At 44.2% G+C, this 15,770-nt stretch overlaps 1 protein-coding gene across 1 annotated transcript; it reads left to right on the forward strand.

The window, feature by feature from the left end:
- The first annotated feature begins 217 nt into the window (after window positions 1-217).
- On the forward strand, window positions 218-15,073 carry CCSAP (centriole, cilia and spindle associated protein). The gene is made up of 3 exons (XM_082303412.1): window positions 218-551; window positions 8,848-9,131; window positions 10,995-15,073. The coding sequence occupies exons 1-3, from the start codon at window positions 257-259 to the stop codon at window positions 11,166-11,168; spliced, it is 753 nt and encodes a 250-aa protein (XP_082159538.1). The 5' UTR covers window positions 218-256; the 3' UTR covers window positions 11,169-15,073.
- Window positions 15,074-15,770: the final 697 nt, after the last annotated feature.

Genomic DNA, 15,770 nt, shown 5'->3' on the forward strand with positions numbered 1-15,770 from the left:
GCGGTGCTTTGGTGTATTTATTAATTATTTTATATTGAATTGAATTTAATTTAACTTAATTGAATTTAATTGTCATCCTCTCTCACCCTGTTCGCTGTGCCTCATGCGCCGTCCCCCCGCTCCAAGCATCCCTCCCCGCGCGGGGCGGGGCCGGACGCCGCTGTTTGGATTTAAACGTTGCAGCGGGAGGGGGCGGGCTCGGCCGGCGGATCCCGGCTCCCGGTTCCCGGCTGCGGCTCCCGCTCCCGGCTCCGCCATGGTGGTGCCGGCGCGGCGCGTGAAGACGGAGTACATGAAGCGCTTCAAGGAGCCCAAGTGGGAGTCGTGCGGCGCCTGCTACCTGGAGCTGCTGCACTACCGCCTCAGCCGCCGGCTCCTGGAGCAGGCGCACCGGCCCTGGCTCTGGGACGGCTGGGAGCAGGACAGCGGCAGCGGCGGCGGCAGCACCGCCGGGTCCCCTTCGCCGCCGGGAGCCGGCAGCCCCGCGGCCGCGCAGGAGGAGGAGGCGGCGGGAGCGGCAGCGCCGAGCGAGGCGGGACGGGCCAGCCCCGGTAGGGAGCGCGGCGGCGGCGGGGGGGACACGTGTGTCCGGTGCGGCCCGAGCCCCCTCCCCGCGGCGGGGCCGTGCTGCCCTGCCCTTCTCCGCGGGGTTCGGCAGAGATGGCTCTGCTTGGGCCGCCCTGCCGCGGCTTGAGGGCCGATCCCCGAAGCGGGGGTGCCCGGGCCCGGCGGAGTGGCCGTGCGGGGGCACCCGGCCGCCGCCTGGCCCGTCTTGCCCGCCCCCAGGACATGACCCGGGGGTGGAACGGCTCATCAGCCAGCCGGATCCTGGCTAGGCCTGCGGAGAAGCCATAGCTGCGGCATCGGAGGTGTCCCTTTAAAGAGCCGAGTGGTGGTAACTCTCATCCTGAGTCACAGCCACTTATGTAAACTGTTGCCATGGGAGCCGAGCATCTCTGCAATTATATAAGCAGGTTCTCGGGCAAAAGCAGCGGCAAATTGGACTGTATGCCAGTGGCTGGCGCTTAACGCAATTGCTTTCCTGGATCTGCACGTGTAATGTGTCTCGGCTGAACACTTGGTTTTTAATGCCGCCTGAGGTTTGATCTTGGGCGCACAGCTGAGTGCGGACAACTTCATAGTCTGAACAGGTGCAGAGCTGATAACATTCTGTTCTCTTCTAGCATTGAATAATTCCCTTTTGGTGTCTCACCGTCTAACTAAGAGAGTGGTTAGGCAGATAATAACACTGTCAAGCTTCCCAAGCTGGTATTTTTTTATCCCATAAGATATTGCTTCTTACCTGTAGTGAAAGAATTACTCTATCTGGCAGCCATTGATTAGTGTTTTGACATGTCTTTTGAATCATCTGTCTATCTGTTGTACAGTAGCAGGGAAAATCCTTGAGAACTGGTCAGTTAAGCCTCGTGCTGCTTGTTTGTTTGTTGTTTGGTTTTGTGTTTTTTTTTTTTTTTTTTTTTTTTCCTCTTGGAGTTAGATGTGCTTGTTTGGAGTGGGGAAACTAATCTGATTCAAAGCCCTTTGGGGCCTGAGCTTTCCAGAATGATCTGTGTTCTGATATTCAAGACTAAACTGCATTCACAGACCTTAAGAATACCACATTACACGAAAGCTTCAGCTACGTTGTCAATCTGTTCCAGAGGCTTGGTGTTTCAGAGCATATTAGCGATGTGGGGCTCTGCAGTGAGCTGGGTGGGCCTTTGGCACCCAGGCCTCCCATGGGGTGCACACAGCTGCTGGGGTAATACACTCCACCTCCCCAAAGCTGTTGCTCTGATTCCAGCTGGGATAATTTTATACCAGTATCTGGTACAGTGCTGTGCGTTGGATTCAGTATGAGAATAACATTGATAACACACTGATGTTTTTAATAGTTGCTCAGTAGTACTTACCCTAAATAAAGGACTTCTCAGTTTCCCACGCTCTGCCAGCCAGCAGGTGCACCAGAAGCTGGGAGGAAGCATAGCGAGGACAACTGACCCAAACTGGCCAAAGGGATATTCCACAGCCAGGAAGTCATGCCCAGTGTATAAACTGGGCAGAGTTGCCTAGGAGCCACTGACAGTGCATCACTGGCTTCTCTTGTGTTTTATTCTTCCCTTTTCATTACTATTATGAATTTTACTTTATTTCAATTATTGAGTGGTTCTTACCTCAGACCCTGAGTTTTTCTGATTCCGGTTCCCATCCCTCGGTGGGGGGAGGGAGTGTGTGACTATGTGACACTTAGTTGCTGGCTGAGGTTGAAGCACAACAGCTGTGCAGTGGTGGAAGCACCCAGCTCACCAGTGCGGTACAGAGTATTAGCAGGCCTAGTCTTGCTCTCCTCAATCAGGCCTTAAGGAAGTTAGACTGGGAGCACGTGTGGAAGAACTACATAGTATCTCAGTGAGAAGCAGAACTAAGGAATTGCAACAGATCAGGGAGTGGTTGCATGGGAAAAGTCGATGCTGTCTGAAGGCTTGGCTTTTAGTGGCAGGAGATGAAAGCTGTTGAAGCTGCACTCAGAACCTGGCATTCCCAACTTTTCTGATGCAGTTTGAATATGTACAAGCCTGGGGCAGTTGAGGTAGGAACCTGAATTTCTTTTCATTCTTCTTGTTGAGCCTGTGGATAGAGCACGTAAACCTGCTACAATCTGATGACACTGGCAGTTGCCAAGGCTAGAGACTGCTGGCCAGCGTGCTCTGCTCACTCCTTAGCCTGCTCTCTGATGCCCTTCCCGACTTCTGTCTAGGGAAAGATCCAGCTGGAGTTACTTGGTAGCCTGATTCTGGTTGGGATTTCACAGGGAATAAAAGCTTGTTGGCTGTGCAGGCACTTTCTGTGGTCAGTGATGGTGTGTGTGACTATCCAGTGTGTGCATAGTCGTGTCCTCAGGCCTGTATCAGTGGCAAAGGGACTGTGGAGCACCAGTGGCCTGGCAGGCTGCAGGGTTTTGGGCAGTTGTGCTTCTGTAGCTGATACACCTTTGCCATGGATGCTGTAAAGGAATGCCTAACGTTCTGCTAGGTCCTTGCTATGTGATACTTACAGTGGGAGAAAAATCTGTACTTAATATTTGCTTCTTTGCCAAATAGCTTAGGACAAACATTTCTTAACTTCTGCAAGTATTTAAGAGCTTTGCTAAGTCCTTAGCAAAAAGACTGAAAACAGCTCTGCTTAGGCAGCTGGATTTAGTGGATATTTATTGTATCTTAGTGCACATATAATATAAGGAGGTGACTCATTTAGTATTGGACAATTATAAGGATGTATTTTTCTTCTGCTTGCTGGCTGGCTAATTAAAGCATGTGGAGGAGATAACATAGAAACTACCACTCTGAAGCTTCTACTATTAAACTGCTTTTTTTTTTTTTTTTTTTTTTAAACTTTGAAAGAACTTAATTACACTGAAGTGCTGTGGGGGTAGCTGAGTGTGCTCATGTTGATGACATCTTTTGTCTTCTGAATCTGACATCCTCCCACATGCTGGAGCATCCTAGCTGTTACTTGGCTACTGCTGCTCCCTGCTGTTTTGTGTAGAATCTGATTTCTGCCTGAGTGGTATTGACAGTGCCTGTTGCCAAGATGGTTGGTCAGCACTTATGTTGTTAATATCTGAGGTAAATGCAGTTCATAATGGTGTGTGCAACCCTGGTTTCCTCTTTCTCCTGCTGAGATGAGCCCGTGTGTGTTTGTAAAAGTCGTGAATGCTTCTGGTGCGTGTAGAGAAAGTGGATGTAGGCAGCTTGGCTTTAAGGTTCAGTGGTGTTGGTCTAAAGCAGTACCAATGTGAACCCCTGGGGCAGCACGTGGGACAAAGGTGCTTTGTCACTGTGTCTTGCACTGAAGCTATGGCTGAGTAGCCATATGATACCAAGGTGTGCTCGGAGGCAACTTTGGGTTAATTCCTTCTGGGCCTCCACTTGCAGCAGCTGTTTGTGAGATTGTTCTATGGAACATGCCCAGGCGCAGATGTGCTTTAAACATAATCCAGCAAAATCTTGACCTAAATCAACTGGTGCAGTTGTGGTGTAGACACATCCTCAAAGCTGTCAACAGAGCCCAGTGGGCTGGTAAGTAGAAGACAGAAGTTCTTGGCAGCGGTGCTGCTGTCAGACTTGTTGCTTGTGAAATGACACTGCTGCACACACATGCAGGATGAAGGCATCTTTCAGTCCTTATTGCCATTTTGCCTTCAGCAATTTTGTGCAGTGGTCTTAAGTGACAGCAGTGACAAGCTGCCATCAAAGGAGTTGCCCCAACAGTATTTGTAAAGCGACTGATCTGGATTAGTGGAACTAAACAGAAGATCCAATTTCAGACTTGTTCCCTGATCTTGTCTGTCATCATGTCGCAGGTGTATTTGCTGGCCCATGTACGTGGGAAAGAATAGCTTGTGGTGGGGAAAGAAGGCAAGGCTATCAATTCAGGGGTTTATAGTACTGTTACTTAAAGTTGCTCCAATTTTTTTTTCCTTTGGAAACAAGCTTTGCTGTCAAGCCAATCCAGTAATTGCTTTCCAAACTCTGCTGCAGATGAAGCTTGTGTGAATCTAACCAGCTCTGAGCTGCTGTGTGGCTGCTAGCTCCAGTGTTGCCTCACACAAGATCTGCCTTGAAGAATGATGCTGCAATCTGTTTCATCTGTAGTAATTTACTTTCTACCTAGCGGCAGTTTGTCGATACCCACAACTGGTTATGTAGCACCTTCAAGAGGTGTTGGAGACCTGCCCCATTTGGGGAGGTGTTGGCACAAAAGCAGGAAACTCCACGTTCTGCCTGCAGCAATCCCAGCACAAAGTGCTTCTCCTGATGCTGGGGTACTGCTGTAAGGAGCCGACATCTCCATACAGAGATAATACTGCTGACCCCTGTGACCTGGCCTGTAGGTTTAATCAGAAGGCTGCTGATACTTGCAGTAAGTCAGCAGGGCCCTTGAAATGGGGGTCCTGTCTGTCCCCCGGGGCATGCAGTGTTGTGGGAGAGAGCAGCTCCTCTGGAGCCCTTCCCGCTTGAGCCAGGAGCGGAGCTGTTACGCAAGCGGGGCGATGCAGCAGGGTTAAGTGACCTCTTCTGGGCAGGAGCTTTCAGCAGCCGTGTTGGGTGGGCCTGGCAGACTTGTTCTGCCTGTTAAGCACTTAATCCCCTCCTGTCCATCCAGTGTGCTCTGCTTAGCATCCATGATGCAGTTTTAAACGTTTCTAGCTTTCCCCCTCTCCTGTCTAATCCCTGTAAATGCTGCAAGCTGGTCAGTTCTGAGTTTCCTGTGTCTGCTGGAGCTGGTGCTCTGCATGGGAAGGAGAAGATGGGTAGGTGTTGCTGGTGCCTGGACTCCCTGAGCAGCCGGGTCTAGGTCCTGCTGTCAACTGCTGCTTTTCTGACTGCCTGTGAAAAGTGTTGCCTAAAAAAAATGACTTGGATATAAACCATAGTTTTAAATAAAAGGCTTCAATAACTTAGAGATCTTGAGCCTTCCCCAGCTGTGTCCTGTGTAAATGCTCTCTAGGAGTGGGTTCATGGAAATACCTGCTCTAATAGCAGGTGTTCATAAGTGCTACAGTGCACTCTGGCATACAGCATTTACTGCAAGGCTGTGCACAGGACTCTGCATGCCATTTACCCATATGCTTTTATTGCTATTTTGGGACAAGCTGGCTCAATCATTTCTGGACCAGCTGGAGCTATATCCTAGTGAGCAGCATCCCCAGGCATGGCTGGTGCCTTGTTTTTTAAAGCTAAACTATCCATATAACTGCAGAGCCCCCTCTTTCCTGTATTTTTAAGTCTCTAAATGCCACTTCTGCTGTTTATGAAGTCTGTGTTGCTCCATCCTCCTTTGCAGAGAGGGAAGATGCCATTTTCCCTTGAATGGAGGATGGAACAGCTTTCCAAAATGAAAGCACTCCTGAAAGCAGAATCAACAGCAATATGTTCCCTTCCAGTGCTTAATTTTCTCAAAACAGTGCTTCCTTCTGATAATGGACCCAGGCAGTCTCTCCTTTGGAGTGGCTCTGCAGGGAGATGCTCAGATAATATTTTGTAAGGGGATAGCTCTGTGCTGCCTGTTTGTGGCCTTGATGAATGAGCTGCCTTGTTTCAGAGGTGAAGCTGTGCATCCCAGAGCCCAGGACGCAATGCAAAACAAGTCTACTGCCACACTGAGGTCACTGCTGCTGTCTTTTACCAGCCTTGGCTATAGTAACTGAAACTAAGTCCAGCCAATATCTAGGTATGTAAAATTCATCTAGCCATTTTTACTCTCAGTATGCTTCTGCTTTGGCCTTGACTGATTTTTTTTTTTTGTTTTTTTTTTGTTTTTTTTTTTTTTTTTGTTCTTTTGTGGGGTCATTCAACTGAATTCTTAACAAATACAGCTCTAAATACTTAAACATTGCTGGCCACTCTTGACCCAATACTCAGCTGTGTTGCAGTATCACCTGTAGATAAATGCTACACCTGCACATCTTGGAAGATGGGTATAGGCAAGCCTGAACAAGGCCCAGCACCAGGGCCTCTGTGCTGGTTGACAGCAAGTAGAAAGCATGCTGGCAAGGCTAACATCTAGCAAGAGAGCATAAGGCTTGCCTTAGGGGAACTCTGGGGCATGGAACAAGTCTTAATATCTTTACCCTGCAAGTGTGAAGTGAGTGAGTGAGTGCAAGAGTAAATGGGTGCTTAACCAATGTGCCAGGCAGGTAACTTCTATTTCATCAGAACTGGATGGATGCAGAATTGAAATTAAAGCAGTGTCAGATTGGGCATGTACATGCTTGAAATCACAGCAATTAGCAGGAATGGTTGCAATTTCATCACAGGATTGGCAAGACCTTCTGCCTTTAATGATGAAGACACTTGGGTAAAAATTGTGCTACTTGTCCATGGTCAACCTGTCAATATGTAAGCAAGCCCTAAAACGGATGAACTCCCTATGACAGTGAAGGAATTCCTTCTGTCCATACCAGCATATGCTGGTGGTGGCTGAAAGTGCTGAGACTTGGAACAGAGGTGGCTTGGAGCTGGTCCCCACCAGAAGATGGTGTGGTAGGAAACTCGCAAGTTTGGTGTGTTTATATCAGCAGAGTTTGAGTGATCACTGTGTGTGTCAGAAAGCAGCATCTAATGATCAAAGGTGGAGACTTGAAGGGAATTGGTTACTGGAAGGGAATTGGTGGACTCCTATGCTCTTAGGTGAAGAAAAGTCTTTAGTTGCCTTGTGCATAAAAGGCATGGTTGGCCTAGAAGTCACAGAGATGTCAGATCACAGTGTCTGCCTGTGCCTGCCCACAATGTCTAGGGGCCACGTTCAATGTCTGGCATACACTTCCAGCTTGTCCATACTACTGCTGAAGATTTGCAGGATGGAGAATGAAAACAGGGTTCTTTGTATGTACTTTTTTCCATGGTAATTTTTCACTAATGTACTGTAAGCAGTATATCTGATTAACTTGCTCATTATAGAGTAATGGAATTGTTTAGGTTGGAAAAGACCTTTAAAATTGAATCCAGCCATGAACACAGCACTGCCAAATCCACCTCTAAAATCTATGTCTCAAAGTGACTCATCTACATATCTTTAAATACCTCCATGCATGGGGACCCAACCACTTCCCTGGGCAGCCTGTTCCTATGCCTGGCAACAATTTAGGTGAATACATTTTTCTTCATATCTAGTGTAAACTTCCTCTGACGCAATTTGAGGCCACTTCCTCTTTTCCTGTCACTTCTTCCCTGGAAGAAGAGATGGATCTCCCCCCCACCTCCCAGCTACAGCCTCCTTTCAGGCAGTTGTAGAGAGATGAGGTCTCCCCTGAGCCTCCTTTTCTCCAGGCTAAACAGCCCCAACTCCCTCAGCTGCTCCTCAAAGGACTTGTGCTCCAGACCCTTCCCCAGCTCTGTTGCCCTTCTCTGAACATGCTCCAGCACCTCAATGTCTTTCTTGTAGTGGGGGTCCCAGAACTGAACACAGATGTGGCTTCACTGGTGCCACAAACAAAGGAAAACTAGTTCCTCCCTAGCACTATAGTGCAAGAAGATTGGATCTTATGGAACTGTTGTTTCTCTGTGTTTTTATTAATTAATATTTTATATAATGCTGATTCAGCCCTCAGTGGTGATCTAAAACTGTGGTGATTCAGCCTTTAAATGCTCTTCCACAAACCCTACTCTCCATACCCAGTGTCTGGAGGACTTTTGCTGGCTCCTTGCTATGGAAGGCTTAAATGTGTGGGAGAAATGAGCCTTGGAGAGTAATGCCTGCAGAGTGAGGTACTTTAAATATACAACATAATTCACTGATCAGGTAGCAAGGGTGATGTCCACCACTTTGTGGGTTTTTGCTTCACGCTCTCCTCTCTTTCACAAGCAGAAAACCATAACAGAGATATATGTATAAACAGGGAGGTTGAAAATGAGTCACTTTTTCCAGAGGAAGCTGGTAATACGAGGGATTTAATATTGCACATACTCTTACCAGACTTCATCTCTGACTGGCTAGCAGCATCTATGTGGCATTCAGTGCTCCATCTGGTTGCTGTCTGAGAGATGCAAAGATGAAATAGCAAAGACAGAACATCACTGGAAACAGTCTTTAAATTCTGCCTGGAGCTGTAGATTATCTGTAACCTCACTGGTGAAAGGCATTTTTAAATGTGTAAAAGCTGTATTGTAGTCGCTAAAGAAAGAATGAAGACATTTAAGCAAGGTATATGTCTGCTACTAAGGAAGTAATGACTTCTTGCATTTCTAAAAAAAGCACAGCTTCAATGATGTATTGAGAGGCTGTGCAAAACAGACATTAATATGCTGTCATTGGGAGCTTAAAGCATACCTTTTTTTTCTTTAGAGAAAGAAAAAGAAGAGCAGGAAAAGCAGGAGAAGGAAGAGCAAGAGAAAACTGTAGAACATGCTCCTGTAAAGGAAGCAGACAAAACCAGCCGTACAGGACGACGTCCGAGTCGAAGTGCCTTGTCCAGTCGTAATGATCGAAAATCAGCCAAAAGTCCCCAAAGGACAGATGCACCAAAGGAGAATAAACATCCATTTGCTCTGTATGGGTGGGGAGAAAGACAGACGGATACTGGAAGCCAGAAAACTCACAATGTCTGTGCTTCTGCTTCGGTGAATGAAGTAAGTAAGAACTTCTGTTTCATTAAAAGGCAGTGACTACTTAGTGCCCAGAGATGTCTTAGTATCTAGGTAAAACTTCTAAGGGGTCCCTTTACTTGAATGTATGGAGATTCCAGCAGTAGATCCTAGCAATAAACCTGAAGAGTCTTGAGATGCCCAAATAAGAGCTCTTACTGTTAGCTGGTTTGGATACTTCCCAGGTTTGACTAATACTTGCAGTTCTAATTACAACCTGGCTGTCTGTTTCTGGCTGTTACAGTGTTACCAGCAAAACTGGCTGGTATAAAAGTATCTCTGCATTCTGAACTTCATGGAAACAAGAGAAAAGCAGGTAGCTGGCACCAGGCACCCCACAGCAGGCAGGTATATAAACACTGGGGTATAGAAACACTTGTGCTTTGAAAGAGTGACTTCTGCAGGAGCACCTCCTAGACTAAGAGCCTCACTGAGATGGTACAAACGCTTTTCTGCTAAAATGTCTTGTCTAGCAGCCTGTTTGGTGGGTTGCCAGTAGGAAACGTTGCTCGCAGCAGAATGGTCTATCAGATGGCTGATGGATTACAAGGCTGGTGTAAATATTACCAAAATAGCACAAATAAAATTCATGTGGTCATGGACTGCACCAGGATTCTGCTGTACTGGGGCTCTGTTTCCTGGCTTAGAAACAGCAAGGGAGTGTTATAACAGATCCACTTCTTTCTTCTCTATAACTCTCCTAGGCTGGTAAAACATAATCATTAATGCACCCCTGGCAGCATCTTGTTTTACTTATCTTACTACTAATGTACAGTCTGAATCTATGACACAAATACCTGAGGACTGAGGTGGGGGTTGTCACAATGTGCAGGATGGAGCTGGCCTTTAACGGGCTGTCTTGGAATGGGTTTGAAGCCCAGGCTTTTCCTTCCTGGACAGCTCAACCCTTTGAGCAAAATGAGGAACTTGGGCCTCACAGCTTTGGAAAGAAGCTGCCTTTCTTGATAATGGACACTAATGCAGAATTGATAAGTTTTGTTCAGTGCTCAAAATAGTTGACTGGTGCTTTATGTTGAAGCCTAGAAGAGGCTGAAGCCTGACTTGGTCAGATATATTTATACTTTATCTTAGACTTCTAACATTTCTTATGCTAGAAACAGTAATGCAACACCTCAGCTTGGGTCTTGAGTTTGGACTGAGTGGGCAGAACACTCCTGAAACACTCCCAATTATGTAGTGTTTTGTCACTGAGGATGCTTCTTTATGTATGACTACTTACAGCCTGCTCAGGTTACTTGTCTTTGCATGCCTGAAAGGTGTTACTTTTTCCTAACTGAGATGGGAGACAGAGTTTTCAATCTGGAGATATAAGCAAGCAAACATAGAGACTGACTCTTCCTATTAAATTTTGGGGGAAATATAATTCATTAATATAAAAATGTATGTAATTGTGTGTTCAGCATATTGTTCAAAATTAAGATCTTTAGTCTCTAGTAAGGGATCTCCAGGGTTTGATCTTACTAATATGGCTTAGGTTTTAAGGGATGCTTGGGCATATTGAGGGGTGTTTAAGATTTTAAATGATAGAAATAGAGAATTGAAGGTTTTAGAATACATCTGAGTAAGACTATGAAACATTCAAGATTTTTGCAATCATGTAATAGTTTGAAATGTGAAAGATAATGCAGAACAGGATTTGAAGCACTTTTCATGAAAAAAAAAAAATCTGTGTTCAGTTAGTGGTACAAATTTCAGAAGAAAATACAACCTTGCTCACAATCCCTGTTCCTTCAGGATGGGGACTGGGACAAATAAAAAGCGATCCTCATCATTCCTGACAGGTTCCTAGGCTGTTTTCCCTCTGTAATGGTAACTCTGGTCTTTTAGATTCACGAATCTGCTCTACGAGCAAAGAACAGGAGACAAGTGGAGAAAAGGAAGCTTTCTCAGAGGCGAGTGCGATCAGCAGAGGCAGAAAACACTTGGCGAACAAAGCCCTCCCCACCAGACAACCCCTGGATGACAGAGTACATGAGATGCTACTCAGCAAGAGCTCTCTGAACCCGGATTCCCTTAGGCATCCTCAGAAGAAGTTACGCATATCAGGACACTGGTGCAAGGAACCAAACTACTTATGCAAGGTTTTTATAGGGAGTTTCCAGCTGTTAAAATATTTGTTACAATGTTTTTATCTTGGCTACCTACCTCACAGTGGGGTGTATCCTTGGAGCCATAACATTTGAAGAGGCTTTTAGATATAACTACCCAAACTTTTAAATAATTCCCCTTTTGGGAATTTTTCTAATGCTTCAGTGAGCTTGTTTTGAGGGTGGGAGGGGGAACCTTAGCATACAGGGAGTCAAAGCAAACACTTTTTTGATCATGGTCGCAAATAATCTGTTTTCCCTTATTTGAAGTACAAGTCATGGGGAGATGGTATTGGGGAAAGACTTTAAAGGAGTGATGGAGGTGCCTTTGTATTTATAAAATGATTTAACACTTTTATGAAAATAAGCATATGAAGACAGGCAACAGGATGCCAGTATGTCTGGTAATTAGCACTAATAAATGTAGATGCTTTAGGCAGACAAATACCAAGCATTGTCTGTATACAGAAACTTCAGAAACAACAACAAAAAACCCCAATCTTGTTTGATTAGTGAATCTGCTGATGCTAACATTTATCACTGTTTCTAAGGTCATTAGAATAAACTACTCATTTTCAGGGCAAGAAACAGCTACAGGATGGTTTTGCTGTAGCTGTTCCTGTTGTACCAAAAAACTAATGTAGACAATCATTATCTAATAGCTGCCGCCCAATAAGCAGTTACTTGTTCTACAAACATAGAATTGTACCACTGTACTATCCTTGTGGTCACACTTAGTCTGTACTTAATCATGTAAATGCATTTATTGAAGGAGAGGGCTGGCTCCTTTCTGGTGAGGTCTATTTTTAACACTTTAGAGTATCTATTAAGCTCAGTGGGGGTCAGAGTGCAATATGCATTCCACTTGGAGGTATTGTACAAGTATATTGTTAAAGGGTTTAAACTTGAAATTTGTGTTGATAAAACTTGCAGATGAAGTCCTGAGAAACTTGCTGCCTCTTGAAATTGGTGCAGAGCCCCTCACTTGTGGGGGGATGGGGAGGGGGTAAGGGCTAGGGAAAGGAGGGGTGTATCCTTTAGTAAACAAGAACATATGAAGTTTGAATACTTTTGTTTTGTAGGTCCTACTTCTACATAGTAAGACATTGTGATATCCTTGGTGGTTTTGTTTCCCTCAGGTGGCTGTAAATTTTTTTTTCAGTTTGCTAACTACGCTTTAGGCAGATGATTGCTGTAGTTGTGAGCTTCAAAGTTTTGTTCAGATGTGTAGCGTGTTAGTTACATATGTTGGTTATCTCGGTTTAGTTGTTTTGAAGCTTGTGCTTTACAGGCTGGACACTTTCCCACAGGAAGCATACTTGCACTTCTGTAGCAGAAACCTGCATTAGTTTTAGCTTCATTCCACAATCTCAGTGAGTAAGCAGGACTCTAGAATTACTATTGCAACAGAGTACACATGCTTAGTGAAAAGTCTGATTGTACTCTTGAAGAATGTAATATTGTGCAAAGGGTCCAAGCACTGCTGCCTCCTAGTGTCTATTACACCACTAAAGGTTTCATTACCCACAATTTTGTTAAAATGTCCTAGAATATGAAATTATAATCTGCGCTTTTTAAAAAAACCTGTCTTTTAAGCATAAAGCTATGAAAATACAGACAACTCTTGTTGAAGGCTACCTATTTAAGATCTTACAGCTTTTAAGTCTGGGAAAGCACAGTATGATTAAGAACCCCTGTATTTCAATTGCTACCTAAAGTACAGGCTAGAACTTCCTGAAACTTTAGAACAGTGCCCCAAACTGGGGAAAACTATTCCAGAGGATGCCTTTACTCCATATGAGATTCTTTTGATTTCCTTTTATGCTGTTTTCCTCTTTAAATAACTGCTGTAAATATGCTTAGTTTGCTTCTGATGCTGTTGCAATTCCAGAAGCCACTCAAGCTTTGAACAACAGTGTCAAAGCACCAACTCAGTAGTGTTTAACAGCCTTATTCAATAAAAACTTGCCTGTTCCTGTTGCCCACAGGCTTTGTAGGCTTTATGTAACTACAGCGGATGGATTGTGCCCTCAGTGCATTTTGTCACATTCACACTCAACAGTTTCCTTGATTGTGTAGGGCAGGACTCATCTTGCCATGCTTTCGAAGACAGCTTCTACAGTTCTCTCTTCCCACAGGGAATGGAGGAGCTAGGATGACTGTGTGCCTGCCTTAAGTACCCATATTTGGATAAGGTGTATATCTCCCATTAGGTGTTGGTGTTTTCAGTAATTACTGGAGGCTTAAGTGTCTTCTGCCTTGGATACTGGGAACCAAACTTAAAACATCTCCAACAGGCTGGTTTAGGTGTTCAGCAGAGCATGAAAATTTTCAACAGCACCAAGGCTGCTGTATACCGAGGAAATTGTCTAGCTCTAATCCTTGTCTGGTCAAGAGCTGTCCCCCACAAAGATCATTTACTAGAAGACAGCAGAGACACTGATAAGGTCTTGTGAGTTGTTGCTGTTGTGTTTTTTCAAATGGTCGGTAGCCAAAACAATCCTGGGTGCTATGTTGGTACTATCGGGGTTTAAGTAATACAATGCCTGAAGTGAGGAGTAAATTATTCTGCAAATCAGGTAGCCTTCCTGCATTTGGGCATTACTTGACTAAAAAGCTACTATTTTGCTTAGACTACAGGAAATAGTATAGTTTTGATCACTGCAACCTCTGTGTGCAAAGTATTTGGCCTGGAAAACTGCTGGTGTTTTGATGTCAACAAATGAAAAGCCAGTAGAATTGTAAAGCAGAACTTTCCAGATGTAAAAGCTTTAACTGTATTCCGTAGATTCCTACAGGAGGTGGCCATTTTGCTTCAAATTGGACTCACTAGAAAATAGAAAACCTGGTGAATGTCTCCCTACCAATTAAGGAATTTCTGAACTTTGTCTTGCATGGACTCTTGAATTTAGCCAAGTGGTGAACACTTCTCACTCCTGTTTTAGAAATAAAACTTTTTGCCAAGAACACAGTAAATACTCAATTGTCCAAAGTCTTCATTAAAAATACTGTTTATTCCTTTATGTTTCTGAAAGTACTTAGCTAAGTGGAGCAAGAATTTTACAATATATTATGCTGCAGTTTAACTATAGTGTTGTGAAGACTAGTGTTTAGAGTGTAAAATGTTACCATGAAACCTGCGTAAGAATGTCCTGTAAAATACAGTAGCATGCCTGTTCAGTCACTGCTGTCACATCTTTGCAACTATGAAATACAGACTTTTTCACAGGAAGCTGAGATAGTCAAGGTTATAGCTAAACTTAGAGCCAACTTCAACAAAACTGAGGGACAGACCTGAATTTCTGGTAAGAATTTTATCCAGGTAGCACATGCACATTTAAATTCAATTTTTAACACATAGGGAAGTGTATCTGTTCTCATTTTTTATGGTATAATGTAGTGCCACTGAACTATAAAGGCCTGACTTTTTTTTTACTGTGATAGGGACCAAATGCTAGCAATCTGAGGGCCTAATGTGTGGTAACCTGGATGTTCCAGTTTCCAGCTCAGTGCACTCAGCAGCAAAGCCATAAATGGAGCCTGACTCAACACCTTGACAAGTAGCCTCATGAAATTAGGGGTACAAGTAAATGGGAAGCTGCCTCAGCTATTGTTAGCACTGAATTCACTTTAAAAACAATAGGGAAATACCATCTAAGCTTGAAGCAATATGTGTTTTTTAAAGTTTTTAAACAGTATTTGTTTTTAATGCTTCTGTATTGTCTATTATTAATAGTGTAGTGTCAACTTGTACATGTGAATAAAATGAGTGACACAAAGTGCCTGGACTGCTTGTACTGTGCTTTTTGGGGTCCCAGATTTTTTTTTTTCTCCCTTACAGGGCACTTTAGTCCCTGCATGCAAACTGTGGCTTCTGCTTGTCCCAGCTATTATCTCCTAGAATGTAAGTGACAGGCTTCTGTAATGACTAAGGTCAGGTATGAAGTTAGATTACAGTTACCATTCCAGTCTCTTATGTTCCTCCTGTAACTCTCCCAGAGATTCTTAACACCCTTTCCCAACTTGAATCACATTTTTACCCCTACTGTGATAAGAAAAGAACCCAGCTGTAAAAGCTATCTGAAATGCTATGCCTTTGAGAACATGAATTTAGAGCTTTGGAAGAAAAAGAGTAACAGATAAAAACAGGAAGCTGTATCACTAAGAACAGGTATACTCATGCAAACAGGAAAAGTTAAGCTATTAAGTGCTGGCTACACTAAAATTCTCTATGCCATGGGTTGTACAATAAATGAATATTTGTGGGATTACAATGTATTTCTTGATATTTTTATAGGGTTAATTCTTTTAGCATCTAAAATATAATGGAAATGAGGTACACAGAAAAATCAGGTTTTTCTGGTGCATTCACTTTTTATAGGACCTACTTGAGCCATACTGCATACTTGGTTGAATACAAAGAATGGATAAGATGGGACAACTGTGAATTCTGTGTGAGTTGCCTAACAGTCACATTATTGACTCCACTTACCAGACAAAGCTTGCATAAGTAAAC

This window comes from Coloeus monedula, assembly GCF_965178545.1.
Source record: "Coloeus monedula genome assembly, chromosome: 2".
NCBI classification, from domain to species: Eukaryota; Metazoa; Chordata; class Aves; order Passeriformes; family Corvidae; genus Coloeus; species Coloeus monedula.

What these genes read in the sequence shown, in the direction of transcription:
- CCSAP (XM_082303412.1), top strand. Translation starts at nt 257, where the DNA reads ATGGTGGTGCCGGCGCGGCGCGTGAAGACGGAGTACATGAAGCGCTTC. An exon ending in GGCGGGACGGGCCAGCCCCG is followed by an intron (nt 552 to 8,847) that starts GTAGGGAGCGCG and finishes TTTTTTCTTTAG; the next exon opens with AGAAAGAAAAAGAAGAGCAG. An exon ending in CTTCTGCTTCGGTGAATGAA is followed by an intron (nt 9,132 to 10,994) that starts GTAAGTAAGAAC and finishes CTGGTCTTTTAG; the next exon opens with ATTCACGAATCTGCTCTACG.